This window comes from Equus quagga, chromosome 1, assembly GCF_021613505.1.
Source record: "Equus quagga isolate Etosha38 chromosome 1, UCLA_HA_Equagga_1.0, whole genome shotgun sequence".
NCBI lineage: Eukaryota > Metazoa > Chordata > Mammalia > Perissodactyla > Equidae > Equus > Equus quagga.
In genome coordinates, this window is record NC_060267.1 from 135,580,706 (window position 1) to 135,595,126 (window position 14,421).

At 55.2% G+C, this 14,421-nt stretch overlaps 1 protein-coding gene across 2 annotated transcripts; it reads left to right on the forward strand.

Annotated features, from left to right (window-relative positions):
- Positions 1 to 5,800: 5,800 nt before the first annotated feature.
- CISH (cytokine inducible SH2 containing protein) lies at positions 5,801 to 11,343 on the forward strand. 2 transcript variants are annotated; one of them, XM_046646155.1, is made up of 3 exons: positions 5,801 to 6,133; positions 9,304 to 9,524; positions 9,755 to 11,342. In XM_046646155.1, the coding sequence occupies exons 1-3, from the start codon at positions 6,114 to 6,116 to the stop codon at positions 10,285 to 10,287; spliced, it is 774 nt and encodes a 257-aa protein (XP_046502111.1). In that variant the 5' UTR covers positions 5,801 to 6,113; the 3' UTR covers positions 10,288 to 11,342. The 2 variants fall into 2 exon arrangements, with proteins under 2 accessions (XP_046502111.1, XP_046502101.1); XM_046646145.1 differs by lacking the exon at positions 5,801 to 6,133 and adding an exon at positions 6,153 to 6,358 and having other exon boundaries at positions 9,755 to 11,343.
- Positions 11,344 to 14,421: the final 3,078 nt, after the last annotated feature.

Genomic DNA, 14,421 nt, shown 5'->3' on the forward strand with positions numbered 1-14,421 from the left:
CCCCACGCGTCCCCAACTTGAGGCCGGGCTAGGTCAGCCTTAAAGGGCCAGGCAGGCCCCGGCAGGATGGGGCGGGGCAGAAGCCCTTGCGAGGCCCCGCCCCAGAGACGCGGGACAGAAATAGGGGGCGTGGCTTCTCGAGGGGCGGAAACCTCGTAGGCTGTAGCAGCAGCTGGGCGAGACCGCGCGAGCTCAGCCAGGTCCCCCATGGGCAGTGCGAGCCTCAGATATTACTAGCGACCTAGCAAGTGACAGCGCAGGAAGTCTTGTTTCTCTTGGAACCTCAGGTAGCCATTTGAGTTGGGTGTTTTCTCTGCACGGTGCCAGGCGGCCCTCCAACACTGGTGTGTGAGGCTTGCGACTTTAGTGGTGGCCCACCGCCCGCGTACCTGAAGTCTCAATTTTTGCCAACATGCCCCAGTGAAATGGCATTTCGTTGTGATTCGCGTCTCTCTAGTCCCTGGTGGCTCTAGGCGTCTCCCTGGCACTGACATCTCTCCCCTCTGTGCATCTCCTTCTCACATCCGTGGCTTATTTTTCCCCTTGGGATACAGCGTTCTTAAACCAGAAATCCTAAATTCCCATTTGGTCAGATCCATCATTTTTTCACCTTATGGTGTGGGCTTTTGGTGTCGTGTTCACAAAGTCTTCTCCCCCCACTCCAGTGACAGATATTCTCCATTAGCTATGTGTTTCCCTTCCACATTTAGGTCTCTATTCTGAGAGACTATCTTACATATTTTGACCATATTTCGAGCCAGTTTTCCCATCACAGGCTGTTAAACAACTCTTATTTCACAAATGAGGAAACTGAGGCCCCCTGAGAGGAAACAACTCATCTAGAGCCGCAGGGGGTGTTGCTGTCTCCTTGGACAAATCTGTACTACCACTGCACATCTCTCCCACCCCCCTGAATTAGGTGGCTCGATTGGGACTGAGAAGGGGCAACTCAGGCAGGATCCCTGAGTGGGCCTCTGCTGTCATCTACAGGCCTCCAGCAGGACTGCAGGCACTGCGGCCTCGGTTTCACCCATAGGAGTCTGAGCCATTCTTCTAGCTTCAGGATTGGGGCCTGGTGATGTGGCGGTGGATGCCTGGGCTGCAGGTCCTGGAGAGTGGGCACCCACTGTGTGCAGACATTGAGCTGGATGAGAGTGTGGGGGCTCTGTCTTGTCTCCTTGAGGTGACTTTCAAGCTAGCAGGGTTCGGTGAAACAGAAACCCTGATGATAGCCTTAACTGACCGTATTGAACCTTCTTTCAGATCAGATGCTGGGTGGGTGCTCTGCCTGGGCACCCCATGACCTCAGTGGGACTTGAGGAGGGAGGGTCATACGCATCCTACATGGTCTACAGGACAGACAGAAAAGACAGAGAGAAGCCCTGAGAGGTCAAGCCCTGCCCAAGGTCAGTAGTTATCACAGCATAGCCCCCATCCCAAACCCCCAAGAACAACCCCAGGGCCCAGCTCTCACCCTCAAACTATGCCCTCCTGTCATGTGCCTCCTTGCCCCCCTCCCACATCCACATGTAGAAACATACTCTCACGCACGTTCACATATGCACACATATATACACAATCATATGTTTACACCACACATGCACACACATTTATGCACAGCTGGACCCAGAAATCTCTGTCCCTGAGCCCCACTTGAGAATCTGATCCAAGATCTCAGAGCCTTGGAGGAAGCCCTGTGATCCAGAAGCATCTGCTGCTTAAAGACTGGAGACAAACCCTCCCTCTGGAGGCCACTGGTTTGGGCCAGGCAAACCTGAAGCTAAGCAGGTATTATTCTGGACAAGCAGGGTCCCACTCATAGCAGAGTGCTAGGCAGCTGAGGATGGAGGCTGGCTCCTTGTTCCTTCCAAGGGCAACTCAATATATGCTGTGGTCTTTGAGTTATCTTATTTTATAAAAATGGAGTTAGATTACAGTTGTCCTAAAAATGTTGTAATTGTATTTTTTAACTGGTCTCTTTTTTATATTAAAAAAATTTTTTTGAGGAAAATTAGCCCTGAGCTAACATCTGCTGCCAATCCTCCTCTTTTTGCTGAGGAAGACTGGCCGTGAGCTAACATCCATGCCCACCTTCCTCTACTTTACATGTGGGACACCTACCCCAGCATGGCTTGCCAAGCGGTGCCATGTCCTCACCCGGGATCCGAACTGGCGAACCCTGGGCTGCCGAAGTGGAACGTGTGCACTCAACCGCTGCACCACCAGGCTGGCCCCATATTAAAAAAAAATTTTTTTAGGAAGATTAGCCCTGAGCTAACTGGTGCCAATCCTCCTCTTTTTGTTGAGGAAGACTGGCCCTGAGCTAACATCCGTGTCCATCTTCCTCTACTTTTTATGTGGGACGCCTACCACAGCATGGCTTTTGCTAGGTGGTGCCATGTCCACATCCAGGATCCAAACTGGTGAACCCTGGGCCGCCGAGAAGCGGAAGGTGCGAATTTAACTGCTGTGCCACCCGGCTGGCCCCATAAATTTTTAATTGCATAAAACTTGCTTGTTATAATAAATTCAAACTATACAGAAATGTAAAAAGTAAGCAATGGCGATGCCTCTCCTCTTGCAGTCTCCATATCCAATGCCAGTGTTTACACAAGCACCACGTTCCCCACATGAGCCCATCAGAGATGTTTTACAACTGCTCACTTAACCTAGAAGAGTCAGGATGCATGATTTCCCCTCGCTACTCATGTTCCAGTAACCATCTGCCACATCCAACTGCACACTGATGGGAGGATTCAGTATTTGGGATGGCTAGGTTGGGGCAGGGGTGGGTTCATGGTGGCAGACTCTGCCACACAACCCTCCGTGATAGCTTTATGTCCAAGGGGATGGGGGCCAAGGCCTTTGGAATAGCTTACAGAGATGGGGGGTGGGGGGTCCAATGCGTGCCTAAGGGAGGAGGTACTGAATATACACCCCCAACCCCCCCATACATACACCTATGGACTATCCTTCCAGGAGAGGAGAGGCTGCACATGGTGAGAATGTAGAAACCAAATGAGCCAGACTTGGAGGAAGGCACTGCTGTGTATTCTCATGACCCATGCTGGGACCGTTCTGGGTAGGGAGGGGTAGGAAGATCCCGCAAGGCCAATCCCTGGAGTGCAGGGGAGGGGTTATCCTGGAAGGAAAAAATCTATGGTTGGAGCCGTCCCGTGGCTGAGTGGTTCAGTTCATGGATCCTGGGCGCAGACACGGCACTGCTCACCAAGCCATGCTGAGGTGGCATCCCACATGCTACAACTAGAAGGACCCACAACTAAAAATATACAACTATGCACCAGGGGGCTTTGGGGAGAAAAAGGAAAAATAAAATCTTAAAACAAACAAACAAACAAAAATACCTAGGGAGATCTGGCAAGTGAACCCACAAGAGGAACTGCCACTAGCTGGAGGAATTGCCACTGGGTGGCAGTGTGGGCCCAGCAGTCAAAGCAGGGGTGCCAGCAGAGCAGCCAGGGCAGGAGAGGCGATAATGAGATGGCCAGAGGGACCCACAACACATGGGGCAGTCAGGTGCCTGGGGCAAAACAGGAGCACACCACAGGTGAGGTGCGTAACACTCAAATTCACAAAGGGTGGGTGGAAGGCAAAACCCTTGGGACCCGTTAGTTTACACACAGAACTGTGCAATCACTGATTTCTGTAGGGGACACTTTCAAGGGGACACCCATGGTGCTCTGACATTGACTGGCCTGGGGCAAGTAAGCGTCAATGAGAAGGTTAAAACTGGATCCTGAAGGACGCCTAAGAGTTGGCATGTCGCAGGTGCCTCAAGAGGAAGTGGGGGTGGGGGAAGGGCCCTGGGATCCAAGCCCCAACTCACCACTGGCTAGCTGTGAGATCTAGGGTACAGTATAACCTCTCTGTGCCTCTTCCTCACCTGTACAGAGGGGACAATATGTAGTAGTTAGACAATGAAATGAAGCTAGAAATTCCTGAGAGTGCCTGGCACATGGTAAGCATTCAGTAAAACAGTCAAAGTTAGAGGGAGGTAGAAGAGTCTTGGGGTAGAGAGCTTGGGATTTGGCCCCATAGAGACCCAGGTTCAAATCCTAGCTCTGTTGCTTGGCAGTTGTGAAGCCCTTTTTTCTTCATTGTAATAGGACAGCAGACTTCCTACTGGAGAGACAGCACCTTACACAGAGGCCCCATGCTGGGCTCTCCAGGTGCCCCAGCCATCAAAGTGAGTGATGAGGTCTCCACATCAGGCCCCATCCCAAGAAACCACCTTCTGGCCTACTCAGAAGGGGCTCACAGGGCTACACTGAAGCTCAACTTCCCTTCTGGAAATTTACAGAGAAGTTGGTCCCCTGAAGTCATTTCTCATCTTAATTAATTATTGTTTCCTGTCTCACTGGGTTTTGCTGCTGGATCCCCTCTGTGCTCCTCCTCACCCCAGGCAGGGCAAGCTCAGCCCTGTCTGCCCTGGGAAAAGCCTGGATACTATCATTCAGGCTTCTGAACACTGCCAGGAGTCTGTCATCCTTGCCAGGGGAACCTGACGTTTACCTTCTTTCTGGGGAACCTGGGGGTACACACTGGGCAGTGAGGGGAAGTGGACCCTGCTACCTGTCCAATTCTCTCCCTCTCCTTTGGGCCTAAAGACTTGGAGGAGGTGTGCACAGCCCCTATGGCCTTTCCAGATGCTCCCTGGTGAATGCAGTGAACTGGGAAAAGGTGGAGTGGGTGGGGGGTAGAAGCATGCACTTCTGACTTGGTGTTGGGATCAAACTCTGGCCCTGTTATTTCCTAGCAAGGCATTTTGTTCCTCGGGGCTCAGTCTTCTCATCTACATAATGGGGGCAATAACAGCTGTTGAGGATCAAACGCAGCAACTGCTTCATGTAGATTGCAGCAGGTGTCCTTGCTCCATCCCTCTATCTTTATCCTCCTAACTTCAGTTTATCTCTGTGTGTTTGGAGCTCCAGGTCTCTTTCTCACATTTGGGGGCAGGGGACCACCAACCCAGAGACACATGTGGACTGTCCTGTGGGGTCAGCTAGAGCTGACCATCCGTGCCTGCCTCTCCAAGTCGGTAGTCACTTCTTCCCTGGCTGGCGGCCGGCCAGAGGCCAGCGTGGGGCCGAGACTGGATGGCCCTGCCTGGTGCACAAGGTTGGGATGTGCCTTCACACCCATCTCTTTCAGAGAAATCGTTCTCTCCCGGATTCTTCTGGCTGTGGTGGCCGCAGGCTTGACCCCCGTGGATCTGCTCAGGGCCATCGTTGATCTAAGGCCTCCCCCTGCACTCCTCCCCGGGCCGTGTCTCTCTCCAAACCCCACCCCAAGCCACCCACTTTCCCACCGTCCCACAAAGAGTACGGGGGGCGGGATCCAAGCGCGGCCCAGAGGGGGCGCTTCACACCAGACAGACCGCCTTGCAATAGCCGCTAGCTGGGAGGACAGGCCCATGACCCCGCCCTCGCGCTGCCACTGGTTCTGCAGAGAGATAAGGGGCCCTGTGCCCGACGAAGCGGAGCGCCCAAAGGAAGTCTGGACTCGGGGTGGGGGTGGGGGGGAGAGGTAGGACCCCTGCCCCTCTCCCTTCCCATCCCTGGCCTTCTTCAACTGGGTCTTTCACTACTGGTCTCTAGGTCACGCTCAACGCCGCTGGGTCACGTCCGCCTCGGATTCACGCACTGCAATTGGCCCGCCCTGGCCACTTGGCTCCGCCTCCTCCGAGGCGATTGGTCGGCGCGTGTGGCCCCGCCCTATTTTCCTGGAAAGTTCTTGGAAATCTGTCAAAGGTGTTTCCTTTAGTCACCCTCCGCCCCAGAGGCAGGAGCTGACACCTCCCCACCGCGCCCATCCCCAGTCCGGCCGCACAGGCGGCGGTTCTAGGAAGACGTCGCTTCCGGGAAGGGCTGGGACACAGAGGACAAAAGATTAGGTAGCTCGCCCAGCCCCGCCCTCCCGGCCCTGCCCGCCCCCCGCGTCCTCCTGGCCCGCCCGTGCTGCCGCCTCTCAGTCCCTGCCCGCCGCCTGTGCGCCCCGGGAGCCTGCCCTACGAGTGCGATCCGCGCCCGCTGGCTCCCTCCAGCCGCCGCCGTCCGGCCGAGCCCCAGCTCCGGAGCTGCCGCTGCCGGGACATGGTCCTCTGCGTTCAGGGGTAAGCGCGGCTCTGTGCTCCCGCCCAGCCTCCGCGCCCGAACACCGGGGAGTACCGGCCTCATGCTAGCTGCCGGGTATTGAGAGGACTTGACGGGTCGGAGATGACCTGGCGCGGAAGGACTTCGGGAGTGACAACAGGGAATGGTGACAACACCGTCACCACCTCTACTCGCACTGTGGGTAGGGCAACTGTGAGGTCGGCTGGCGACAGGAGGAACACAGGGTGAGCTAAGCCTGGGTTCTGGCTGGAGCAGGTGGACGCCAACGGCAGCGCGTCCTCCAAGACGTGGCTCACCTGCCCAGACCCCCTTCTGGGCTCAGAGCGCTCTACCCTAGCCTGCCAGCCACACGACCTAGTGGTGACCTTGGGCCAGCCCTTGCCCCTCTCTATCCTGTCATCCACTCTCCTGCCGTGGGCTAGCAAATTAGGCTCTTCTTGGGAAGCCAGCCTGAGATCTTTGCCTCTCCCCAGGCTGACCTACTGACCAGCAGTTCTTGGAAAAGTCTGGATTTGGCCTGGTCCTTCCTGGGGTACCCCTACCATCGCCTCACCCCTCCTCTCAGCCCAGCCTGGGATCCCATTGTGAGAAAGACTTCAGCTTCTGCCTCCCTTCTCCAGTTTCCCAAAGACTTGTGGAGGTGGGGTGAGAGCTAATAAGACAGAGTCTTGGCTTCAGCTGAGCATTCTTGGCATATTCCTTCCACCCAGAGCCTCAGCGTCCCCTTCATCAAAGGAGTCTGATGCTCTCCAGACTGATCTGACAGGAATTCAGAAAACTCCAGGGAGAGAGAAAGGAGATATGCCTGGGTGCTCCACACCCAGGGAGAGCCGGGTGGCCCAGTGGCTGCTATCAGAACTGGCGTGGTACCAAGTGAGGAAGGGTGGAAGGTGGGGCAAGGCTGAAGTGCCCCTTGCTCTGAGCAGTCCTGTTTCTAGGGAGGAGACCTGGAGGTGCCAGGAAGACTGTCCTGTAATTCTCCCTGATTGTCTCCAGCATCAACCTTCCTCCTCTCTGAATTTCGGGACTCCTGAACACTTCCCCCACTACTGCCTTCCTCCTCGGACCCTCCCAGTTTCTGGGTCCCACACTCTTTTTCACTTTGCTCCAGCTGAAATTCCCCTTGGAGCCTCAGAGCGCATGTTGGGTGTCAGGGAGTAAGATTTTTAAGACCACACACAGAGCCACAGACCAGCTGGTGCCCTCTTGGGGTAGCGGGCAGGGATTCCCAACTGTAGGTTTGGGCTGCTAGCTTTGCTGAGGGTTCCTCCCTCGGGGTTGAGTGTGCCCCACTGGCATGCGTCCCCAGGCAGGACTCACAGGCTGGGCTCCACAGCAGGCACACACACGTACAGGCCACCCACACCTGGAACACACCAGCCACCTCCCCTGCCATGACGATGACACAGCCCTGGACACACCTCTCCTCAGATACACAGTCACTCACCAGGAGCCTGTGGGGACCAATATAGCCACTCACACACCTACACACCGTATCGGCCCCAGAGGTGCCCAGGCCCTCATGTGCCCTGCTAAACTGCCTGGACATGGCTACCCCCAGAGGCTCTGGCCTGACCACCTAGCTACTACCATGCTCCTGGAAGGCTCCTGGGCCTGAGCTGAACTCTGGGCCCCAGCAGGCAGGCCACAAGTCAGTTCCCTGGAACTCAGCCTCCAGCTCCCCGAGTGGGATTCCAGAGCTCCCATAGTGCAGCCAGGTTGGGTGTGGAAAAGTATTAGGCAGGCTTTGGTGTGCCAGGGTCTTGCTGCCCCTTCTCCTCATGAGTGGGCATGGGGCCCTGATTTGTTAAAATCTTCTAAGGGTCACCTATAACCTACACTGTCAGATCTGACTCCTCTATCTGGTTCCTGCCATCAGTTCCTGCCTAGCTCTTCCTGCCTTGTAAGCACTACCTGGGACCGTTTACCCTTGTTGTCATCTCTGCCCAGAATGCCTCCCCCTCCTTCCTTTAACCTGGCAGACTCAGCTCAGGAGCAGGCAGACCCTGACTCCCCAATGACACTTTTGCTTTTCTCACTTGGGTTGTAAGTTCTCCTTTAGGGCAGGGCCCATGGTTTCATTATCTTTGTTTTCAAAGGCCCAGCAGGGGACCAGCCTGAGGATGTATTTTGTGAGGAGGGAGGGAGGACCAGCGCTCTCTTCCTTGGCAACCAGGGCCATGCCCTGCTTCTCACTCCCAGGAAGCCCCAGGATCACCATGCTGGCTGGGTGGGCTTACCCTAGAGGGAAGCTACTGCTCTGTTTGAGGCCAACTCAGCAACCCAGGCGTAGCCATCTAAGAATACCAGTGGCCGCACCCGTCAGTATCTGGGGTGGTAGGACCCCTCATTGCAGGGTGGAAATTGAGGCCTAGTGAAGGGCAAGGTTTGTAAAATATCATAGAGCCTAGTACAGCTGACTTGCCAGGGTGGGATCTGGAATGTGGGATGAGTACCCTGCCCTTTGGTGGGAGCTCATATTTATTGGAGGTGGGACTTACCAGTGCCTTTATAGGCCACTGTCCACCTCAGAGCTTGGGCTTGGAGGAGCAGAGAACAGGAGTCTCCCCTGTTTGGGGAGATTGTTCCAGCCTCTAAGTCCTGGCCAGTGTGGACCCAGGTCCCTGTGACAGATACTCTTATCTGTGGGGAGGTAGCAGCATGTGACCTCAGGCCTCCTACCATAATCTTGAGGCCTCTCTGGAGGACCCCACGCAGGCCCATCCCATGACCCAACCAGAACCAGTGCCATTTAATCAGCCCACCTCAGCCAGGAGGGCACCAATGTGAGGCTTCTTTGCACTGGATCCTATCAGTGTGGTGGGGACGCTAACTGGCCACTGTGAGCTAGAAATGCCTATAGTTAATGATCCGTGTTTTTGGTTAGTGCAAAACAGAGAAAGAGAGAGTACTGTTTAATAAATGCAGGAGGGTGGAGAAGTCTCTTTCAAAAGAGGACCACATGTATGGGAAGCCATCAAGGGGCCTTTTGTGATGACAAGTAGGAGGTGAAGTACTGGTCTCATTGAGCCCCTGGGTGGGCAGAGGGGAAACAGGCTCAGAGTAAGATGAACTGGCCAGATGTCATGTGCCAGTCTTGGGTGTAGGTGATTTCTGGAAATGGGGAGAGAACCGGGCCTCCATTCACTGCCCATCCACCCTCTTCTAGACCTTGTCCTTTGCTGGCCGTGGAGCAGATTGGGCAACGGCCCCTGTGGGCCCAGTCCCTGGAGCTGCCTGAGCCAGCTATGCAGCCTTTGCCTGCTGGGACCTTCTTGGAGGAGGTGGTAGAGGAGACCCCAGCCCAGCCAGAGAGTGAGCCCAAGGTGCTGGACCCCGAGGAAGATCTGCTGTGCATAGCCAAGACTTTCTCCTACCTTCGGGAATCCGGTGAGTCTGAGGAGGGAGACAGGCCTTGCCCTGGGAAGTCTGATAGGGGAAGCTTGGCTTTGCCTGTTGAGTCTGATTTGGGAGGCATGCCCCTGCCCAGGAGAGTCTGCTGGAAGAGGTACAGCCCTGCCCAGAAAGTGGGAAGGGGGAGACAGAGCCCTGCCCTGGTTTGGTGTCCCCAGCTAATTTCCACTGTGACCAGTCTCTCGGTCCCCTCTTCACTTGCCTAGGTTGGTATTGGGGTTCCATTACTGCCAGCGAGGCCCGGCAACACCTGCAGAAGATGCCAGAGGGCACATTCCTAGTACGGGACAGCACTCACCCCAGCTACCTGTTTACTCTGTCAGTCAAAACCACTCGCGGCCCCACCAATGTGCGCATTGAGTACGCCGACTCCAGCTTCCGCCTGGACTCCAACTGCCTGTCCAGGCCACGCATCCTGGCCTTCCCAGATGTGGTCAGCCTTGTGCAGCACTATGTGGCCTCCTGTGCTGCTGACACCCGAAGTGACAGCACTGAGCCTGCACCCACCCCGGCCTTGCCTACCCCTAAGGAAGATGCACCTGGTGACCCAACGCTGCCTGCCCCTGCGGCCACTGCTGTGCACCTAAAACTGGTGCAGCCCTTTGTGCGCAGAAGCAGTGCCCGCAGCCTGCAGCACCTGTGCCGCCTTGTCATCAACCGTCTGGTGGCCGACGTGGACTGCCTGCCACTGCCCCGGCGCATGGCTGACTACCTCCGACAGTACCCTTTCCAGCTCTGACTCAGCCAAGCATCCGCCTAGCCTTACCCAGCCATCCCCTAGAGACACTGGGCCCAGCTGGACTTGGGCTCCCACTGTCCCTCCTCCCGTCATCCTGGTGCCTGCATGGATCTGGCAGGAAGAGCCAGCAGGAGCAAGGCTGGAGGTGAGGGGTAGGGGGAAATGTCACACAGCTTGGAGGTTGTGCCCCCAGCTCCCATGTGGCTCCATTTTGGTGAGCCTTGTGTCAGAAGAGAGGGAGACAGGCAGGACCTCGTCTTACCCTGTGGGCTGGGCACAGGTTTGCTGTGGCCTCCTGAACTATGTGGACTTTCCTAACCCTGGTTTCTTAGTCCATAGGGCGGGGCGGGCCCCCTCCTTCCAGCCAGCCATCTCAGGGAGGTTGGCAGCCAGAGGAACTGAGGTTGACAGTAACAGTCCCCTGGAGCAGGGGAGCAGGCCGGGCTGGGGACTGCACAGTTATATAGTATTTATTTATTTATTCTTGGGTTGGTCTCAGGGTAAGCCAACCCCACCTCTCAGCCCTGAGCCCTGAGTGCTCTGGAGACTCCAGCTCTGCCCCAGCTTCTCTGGTTCCTCCCTACGGAGAGCCCCATCCTGAGACATGTTGCTGGACCCAAGGCAGTCCTGGAAGTCCTGGCACTGACCCACCTGCCTGTCAATGTGTCCACCTTCTTCTGCCCGCAGCCCTGTTTTAGGAGGGTGAGTGAATGGACAAGAAATTGGAACCAAAGTGTCAGTCTCCAGCAGAGCCTGCCTTCCACCCTCTTGCAGGGCAGAGCTCCATCTGCGCAGAGCTGGTCTTGCTGGGGTACAGGCCCCACGTGAGCACATGTGCTGTGTCAGGAAAGGGGGTGCTGGTTGAAGGGCTGCCGCTCGCGCTCTGCTGGGGCTGCTTCCTGCCCAGGAAGGTGCCTGCACATGAGAAAGGGGAAGAAATACACACCTGATAAGATTTTATAAAATAATTATTACAACAAAAAAAAGTTTGGTAGTCTTTTTCTTCCACTGATTTTTCTGTAATCACAATAAAACCGTACCTTTCATTTAAGGAACACCCATTGGGGCCTCTTTTGAGTTCTGTACATAGTTTGTCCCCTTTGATCTTATTATCACTATCCTCAGCTTTACATCTGAGTCAGCCGAGGCCTAGAGACCTTATATGGCTGAGCAGGCCCTGCCGGGGGAACCATTGTAAAATAGATGGGACAGGGAACAGCCTTCCTCTCATTCCCCTTTGTTCCCCTTGGAGGATGGGAGGCAGGAGGTGAAGGCCAGTTAGATTTCCTGCAGAGTCACTGCCCAGGTCACTGCCAGGTGGCAGGTGGACAGAAGAGCACCAGACCTGAAAGATGTGTAAACAGGAGATGCCAATTAAAGATTGAAAGTAGAGAATTCTGGGGGATGAGTGATGTGGACCACTCCTGGGGGTAGCATATTTGAGATGAGGCCAACAGTCAGAGGAATCAGGGCCAGCCATTCCGGGGAGAAGGTACAGGTCGTGTGAAATCACCAGGGCGTGACTGGGAAGCTCATATTCCTGACCATAGAGAGGCCTGGGGAGGGGTCATTCTGTGCTGTGGGGAAGAATAGTTGAGTTGGGGATAGTGGCCAGTAAGCTGGCAGGGCCTGGCCTGAGGTGGAGGCTGGTGGGGTTCTGGCCCAGGCTGGTTGGAGTTGGGGGACCCTCTTCTCTCATTCAGGGTCCTGCACACCAGAAGTGGGTGGAAGAGCCATTAAAATGAAAACTCTCCATTATCTGATGATCTGACTTTGGAATACTTCAGCCTATAATCCCACTACATCCTGAAATTTTCTGCAGCTTTACTTAAATACATCATAAGAAAGCTCCTCTGAACCTCATTCATAGCCTTCTAACCCTTATTTTAGAAATGGTTCTAACCTTCCTGTTTTCTTAGCCCTTAGATAGTTAGAAGTTGCAGATTAGAAAAGGCAAATCCTGGCAGATTGAGAGCAGGGAGGTGTGAAGAGTGACATGTTGATAACAAGGAGGAGGCAGGAAAGGATAAAAAGCAAGAACTATGGAGGCACAGCACCTTGGGGACATGGAGATAGTCGTGGCAAAGAATGGAGTTGATGCTGGGGGAGAGTGAGCCAGAGGTAGATGAGGGCTGCTTTTACTGGGAGTGGTGCCCAGGCCCCAAATGTCCAAGCTGGCACTTTCTCTGCTGCTAACTGCAGGGCCTGATGGCACACTTCCTCCAGGTCACCGTGGCCCTGCCAGGGATGTCTGTGGTTCCTCATTGCTTCAGCCTGGATCCCAGCCCTTTTCTGACTCCCAAAATGCCTGAGTTGGCCCCTCAGTCTGCTCCATTCCCAGATCTAAGTCACCCAGAGGGCGAGTAGTGGACACAGAGGAGCCAAAGGCAGGCTGTTCCCTACCTGGTGCTGTGTAGCCTAGACAGAAAGCTGCTGTAGCAAGAGAAGCCCAGAAACTCTTCATTGTCCATAGAGGGGGACACATCTCAGGAGGCCTGCCAGGTGCTGGCAACGGACAGTGCTTTACACCCTCTGTAGTGCTCACCACAACCCTGGGAGTGGGTCTAAATATTACCCATACTCCATGGGTAAGGAAACTGAGGCCCAGAGAGGGCAAGGGACTGGCTAAGGAAGTGAGGCACAGAACAGAGCTAACCCCGAGGGGTCCCAACTGCCCATCTGCCCCTGGCCTGCTACATGAGATGGCAAGAACAGGCAGCCACAGTGGCAGCTTTCAGGAGAGTTGCTCTTGGACATTGGTTTTATGCCTGTGTCCCTGCATGCTAGGGTCTCTGGAGCCAGTGGCATGGCTAAGAGAATCCTATCCTCCTCACCCTTGCCTCAGCTCAAGCCAGGGTCCAACTCTTGCCTGGGGAGGGGCTGCCAGCTACTTCTGACCTCTGATATTTTTCTGCTTCAATCTTCTTTTCGTGTTTCCCAATCAGGGGAGTGAGTGATGCCTGCCTAGGACAGGGGCAAGTGAGGGCATGCCTTCGGGCCCCAGACCCAGCCTAACAGATGCTGAAAATCCGCTAGGCAATGCACTTACCCCTGGGTGGTTCTGAGCTAGGAAAAGGGGCATGCCCTGCTGACACTGGCTGGGGAGAAAGAGGAGCCATCTGGTGGGCTCACAGAAGCCTGCACAACATACAGACGGTAACTGATGGCAACCCTTTACTGATTGAGTCCTTTACCAGCACACATGCTCCTCGGGCACCAACTGGGTCAGACTCCAGCTAGACCCTGGACACACAGCAGGGAACAAGACAGACACAGTCCCCATCCTTGTGGGATTCATGGGCTGGTGGGCAAGAGACAATGAACAAGTGAACAAATGGGCGCTCAGGAAGGTTTTGAGACAAAAGCACACCAGTGGGCAGGGCAGAGAGTGGCTTTGGGTGTGGGGACATTGCTGCAGATGAGAGGGTCAGGGAAAGCTGTGGAACAGGGTGGCACTGAACCTGGACGGACAACTTAGGGAAAGGACATCCCAGGTAGAAGGAACCACCAAAGCAATGGCCCCGAGGCAGGAACAAACCTGGTGTGATCAGGAGTAAGGAGTCTGGAATGGCTGCCCAGGAAGGCTGAGGAGGTAGAGGAAGGGTGGAGAGGATAGGGGGGCACGTGGATTTTATTCTGGTGTGTGGAGCGCCTCTTCAGAGTTTAGCAGGGAAATGCTGTGATCCAATGCTCATTTCTAAGGGGTGAACCTGTCAGTTGGGCAGGAATGGCCCCACAAGGGCCTGGGGGCAGGAGGCCAGACAGGAGTTTAAGAGGTATGGGATATGGCAGGGTAGGGTGTGAGAGGGAGGAGGAGGTGAAGGCTGCAACGTTGTGATCCTGGGCTGGCTTCGTGCCCCTTGAGTTCTCACGCAGGCTTGCACACCAGCAGAGGTTGTCCCAATTCAAAGCAGAAGAGGTAAGACTAAGAGATGTGGTGGCTTTTTCAGGGTCACACAGCTTGTGAGGGGGAGAGCCAGGGTTCAAACCCTGATTCAAGACCTTGCTTGTGTAACCACTGCTCTGCTCTGCCTCCCAGGGGCTGGCATGCTGAAGCCTTGGCCCCCACAAGGTGCTGAGGGCATGCAGAAGGGGCAGGGTGATTCAGGAGGGCTTTCTGGAGGACAGGGGCTG